The following is a 5,553-nucleotide window of genomic DNA, read 5'->3' on the forward strand; positions in this document are numbered from 1 at the left end:
CCTGCTGACTGCTTCCGGCAGCCACCTGGTGGCCAGGCTGCCTGGATAATGGCGTGGTGGTCTGAAAAGCTAGGCTTAGCGTATGACCTGAGAAGTGGGAGGAACCCCAGAGGCCATTAGATCCTCCTGCCCTTCCTCTTACCCTCTAATTAACCATGAGGAAACTGAGGCCCAGAAGAGCCATAGGCATGGCTAGTGGAGAAGGAAGATGACACTTTTTCTTTCAGTTTTTCTCTTAAAAATAGCTCTAATCACTAACGTGAGGTGCTGCCAGGTTTGATAGGGGAGAGGGATGCTGGCTGTCACAAAGACACAGGAGGATCGGGCATCTGGGTTACTGCCCACAGGGAAGGGATCACGGGAGCCATTCCAGATTCTTTATGTTGCTCCCCATAGCAATCTGGGTGGTCCCTGAGGTCCCAGTGGACTATCCCAGTGTCCCCTGGGGCCCAGGGATCCCAAGCATGGCCCTGGCCTAGCAGACCCAGGGGCCCAGAGTAGCCACTTAGGAGAGCTCATCAGTCGGCATGTGGGGTCAAGGGGCCCTCAGTCTCCCCTGTGAGAGGTTATGGGGTACCAGCACTTCTGCATCCACTTCAGTCTTTCAGGGAGGAGCTGGAAGGCCTCATCCAGGAGCAGATGAAGAAGGGGAACAACTCCTCCAACATCTGGGCGTTGCGGCAGATTGCAGACTTCATGGCCAGCACCTCTCATGCAGTCTTCCCAACAAATTCCATGAGTACGTGGGTGTCTGGGGAGCTGCCAGGAGCAGAGGTGGGGGGTGGGGAAAAGAGGAAGGAGCAGCCGGGAGCAGCTGGTTGCCAGGCAACAGAGCAAGCGGTACAGTTGCATTAATGGGCCTGGGGGAGTTGTGCAGCAGCCAGAGAGGTAGCTGGCTCTGCCTCAGATGGTGCCGTGAATTGAAGAGCACAGAAGAATGATCTCTGGTGCCAGGAATGGGAGGGGGGAGGTGACTTCAGGGGATGAGAGCAGGCTACTGAGGCCAGGGTCTTCACGCCTCACTAGACAGGCTAATCCGACTGCAAGGATGAGGAGCCAGGGCTAACATGGACCTAACTTCTTTCTTTGGAGAGTTGTTTTTTTTTGTTTGTTTGTTCATGGACCTAACTTCTTTTTCTGGAGAGTTTTTTATTTTTTATTTTTTTTGCTATAGAGCACGTGTGCTCGCCAGACAGACAGAGAGAGACCGAGAGACAGAAAGCGAGAAATCACCCCCCCAGGGGGGATGGCCAGGCCGCAATCCCTTCTCCTCCATTCTCCTCTTGGGATCTTGGGCACGCATGCACACGCACCCGGCGTGAGTTTTAAGCCACCGGATCCGGGATGCGAACTGCGGTCGACTACATGAGAGTCCAGCGACATAGCCATTATGCTAACTGCTGGTCCCTGGACCTACCTTCTTGAGCTATGGAGCTCTGCCCACAGCTTCTGAAGAACAAACATAAAAAAATATTCTCAACAAGATTAATACAGGATTATGATGGAAAGTTATAAAAATAATTTTTAAAAGAATTATTTTATTTAACTTAATTTATTTATTTTAATTTGACCAGGAGCAGGGGTGGGGGGAGAGAATGTGAGAAAGCAAGCCTCCAGGCCTCCAGGTTCGGAACTCGAACATAGTCACCCAGGTGGGAGTCCAGCACTCTTAACCACCACACCACCTGCCAGCCCACGGTAAAACTCACTATACCGTTCTTAAAACCCAAGAATTTTTATTTTTATTTTTTTAAGGTTTGTTTTGACATAAGGTGCATACACTTGCCAGAGAGAGACGGAGAGAGAGAGACAGTGAGAGGGAAAGTAAGAAATCACCCCCATCCCATGGGGGATGGTTTCATTACCATCCTTTCTCCTGCATTTTCCTGAGATTGGGGGCATTGCATGTACATGTGCCCAATGTGAACTTCAAGCTGTGATTTGAAACATGGTTGGCCATGTGGGAGTCCAGCACTTTTACCACACCACCTGCTAGCCCTGAAAACCCAAGAATGATTATGATCAGTTTTGGGTATATAGCCTTTGAGCCTTTTTCTCTTAAAAGAAGCAAAAATGCAATCACACTATACAAGTAATTTTAATGACTTACTTTGATTAATTTTTTAGATAATGAAGTATGGTTCTACAATATAATTTTTGCTGGGTGCATGCTATTTAGTCAATTTCTCATTATTGGACTTTCAGGCTGTTTCCAACTTTCTGCTATTATGAACAACAATGCAGAACCATCCTTATAGTTGAAACTAAGATTGTATTTATGACTTTTTTATAAAGATAAGTGGTCACTCACCTGGTTCACTATGCATAGTACTAACTACTGCATCATGGGCTGGGCCTAAATTTATACCTTCATATTAGAATATAAGCTTCTCAGGGGAAATTTGTATTTCACTGCTATATACTAGAAAATGCCCTAGATTTGCAGTAGTGTCTGGAGCATAGTAGGTGCTTTAAAAATGTTTACATGAATGAATTTTAAATCTGTATAGAAATGAGGTATGTCTTCTATTTACTTGTCTTCTTTAATGTCCATCAGAAAAGTTTAGTCATTATCTTTGTATAATCCCTACTAATTTCTTTTATGTTTATCCTGGAAATGCTATGTAACTTCATTATTTTAAATGAATCTTTTTCATTCTTTTTTTTTTTTCTTTTTGTTATAGCTCTCATTTAGGAAAATTGTTGGATTATATTTCTTTAAAGTGATCCCTTATTGAACTCCTATTTAAATTCTAATATCTTCTCAGTTAATTCTCTTGGGTTGGTTCTGTATGTAGTCAAGTCATGTAATCTACAAATAATGGTCATTTTTGTCTACTTCGCTCCAACATTTACCCTTTGGTTTATCTTTTCAGTTTTCTTATTACAGCTGTTGGAGATTTCAGAACAACGTTTAATAATAGATTAGACAATAATCATCCTTGTTCCGTTTCTGACTTTAATGGAAATTCTTTAACCATTAGAGTCTCAGATAATTATTCTTTGTGTCATGTTGAAATGTCTTTTTACTCATGTTCACTGTGTTTTTTCTCAGACATGGATGTTGAATTTTATAAAATGCATTTTGGACATTTATTGATCTTTCTTTTTTGAACAATTGATGTGATGAGTTATAGTAATAGGTGTCTGAATATGGAACTTTTGTTCACTGCTGAAATAATTCCTGGTCTTGATACATTCTTGTAAAAAATATTTTTCTGCCTTTGATTGGCTAGAATTTTATTAAGGATTTTTATATTCATTTTTACACGTGAGTTTGGTCAGTCCTTCACTTTTTGGTCAGTCTTCGTCTAATATTGATATTTAAGCTATAATTTCATAAAATGAATCAGGGTGACCCCATCCCCCCCTTTGTATTTTTTGGTTGGGATTATCTTAACTTACTGGTGCAATTTAAGTAAGATAGAAAGTCCTTGGTTTTTTTTTTTTTTAAGAATTATTTAATTTTTTATTTTATTTTTTATTATTATTTTATTTTTTTGAAGTGGACCAAAGAGAGAAAGAGATAAAAGGAAAGTGAGAAAGCAAGCCTCTAGGTCTGAGACTCAAACCAACGTCAGCCATGGGGAAGTCCAATTGCATTAACCACCACACTATCTGCTGGCCCAAGTCCTCGTTTTTAAGATTTATTATTCACTTGCAAAAACCATTCAGGTCTGGAACATTTGGAGGGGATTTTGGACATTTTCTCCTTAATTTTGTCTAGAGTTTTACATTTTATTTTGCTGTTTCATGAGTAAATTTTTGCCATAGGTTTTTGTGTAAAATAATCCATGTCATTGAACTTTACAAAATTATTCATTATTTACAATATTGTTTTTCTAAGTTGCCAGGAGGCACCTGAACTCACCAGAAATAGAGAAAGAGAGGAAGAGAGAGAAAGCACCCTCCTCAATGGGGCCTAGTCACACCATAATCCCTTCTCCGTTTTTCCATCCTTTCAGGATTTGGGGCATGAGTCCACATTTGTCCAGCTTGTTTTTCAAGCTATAGGGCTGGATTCAAACAGAAGTGAGTTATGTGGGATCTGGCTTCCCCTAACCACCAGGTTGCTGGGTCAGCCCTACAAAATTATTTTTATCACTTAGTCTTTATGTTGGAGAGGAGATGTTATTCCATGCTTGTCTCTGGTCCTTTGTTTTTCCACATTCTCTTTATTGGCCAATCCTGATGTTTGTTTATTCCTGGAGTGTCTCACATAGCACAGTTCTTGGGTTTACTTATTGGTTATAACAATTTTCTTGTTTCTCAGTTTATTAATTTTGTTTTTGTATTTATTCATTCTTTTCTATACTTTTTTGAGTTATTTTGTTCTTTTTTTTTTTTTTAAAGAATAAATAAAATGATTTATTCAAGGTCAGCCAGAGGTGCGGTGTTCAAGGTGGCTGGATTCCACATGGCCATGTGCAGTTTGAGTCCCTACCTAGCAGCTTGACAAACCTGGCCAGGAATGTGTGCATGAGATGCTCAAATCCCAACAGGAGAAATGAAGGAGAAGGGGTTAAGGTGTGGTCATCCTCCTTGGAGGGGTGCTTTCTCACTTTCTCTTTCTCTCTCTCTCTCTGTCTGGTGAGCACACACACCCTCTAGCAGAAAGAAAGAGAGAGAGAGAAAGAAAGAGAGGGAGGGAGAAGGAAAAGAAGAAGGGAGGAAGAAAGAAAGGGAAAGAAAGCCTTTCTTTCTTTGAAAGTAATTTATTTATTCACTTCCTCCTTGAGAGGGCTAGAGCAAGAGAGAAAGAGTAACATCTGGCTTTATCTCATTATATTTAGAAAACATGATCTATGTATTCTATCTTGGAGATTTTGCGATTTTGTGGCCTAGGAATAAAACTTAAAATGCTAGATTGGGGGACCTGCAGGTGGCATAGTGGTTAAGGTGCTGGACTCCCACATAGTCAATGACTGCTGTTTGAGTCCTGGCCCTGTCAGCTTGAAACTCTTGCTGGGCTTGTGGGCATGTGTGCCCAAAATCCTGAAAGGAGAATGGAGGAGAAGGGATTGTGGCGTAGCCATCCCCCCACTGGATGATTTTTCGTTTTCTGTCTCTCTGACTCTCTCTGTCTCTCCAGTGAGCACACATGCCCTATAGTAAAAATCCATTAAAAAAAAAGAAAAAAATATATATGGGTATAGAATATCTCTAGGATATAGTATTTAATCTATATTTTCATTTGTACTTGATTTTGTAAAAGGTGAGAGCTGTATTGTTTCTCACTGTATTTCATTTCCATTCATTTTTTATTTATGATAGTTTTTGCTTTTTTTTAATTTAAATTTATTTGTTTACATTCATTCACTGTACATCATTACAGCATACAAAATGAGATTTTCCATCCAGAGTACACTGTATATTGTCTCAATCAAGCACATCAACATACATGTTATTGTCAACAAATAATTTTCCATTTCTTGTTTCCTGTATGTTTTGCTTTTTTTCCCCCATCCTTGATTCCCTACCTCTTATCCTCTGCCATTTCCCACTCACTTCCCACACTATCTCTGGTATCTATGTTTACTTTCTATACTGTTT

At 40.4% G+C, this 5,553-nt stretch overlaps 1 protein-coding gene across 5 annotated transcripts in view; it reads left to right on the plus strand.

Moving 5' to 3' along the window:
- Positions 1-5,553, plus strand: part of ADD2 (adducin 2) — a 145,690-nt gene that overhangs the window by 88,638 nt on the left and 51,499 nt on the right. For all 5 annotated transcript variants that reach the window (XM_006151273.2, XM_027772974.1, XM_027772971.1 and 2 more), the window contains one exon: positions 601-739. In XM_006151273.2, coding sequence (XP_006151335.1) covers positions 601-739 — 139 coding nt within the window. The remainder of the gene's footprint in view (positions 1-600; positions 740-5,553) is intronic.

Source organism: Tupaia chinensis, unplaced genomic scaffold, assembly GCF_000334495.1.
Source record: "Tupaia chinensis unplaced genomic scaffold, TupChi_1.0 Scaffold000316_1, whole genome shotgun sequence".
NCBI lineage: Eukaryota > Metazoa > Chordata > Mammalia > Scandentia > Tupaiidae > Tupaia > Tupaia belangeri.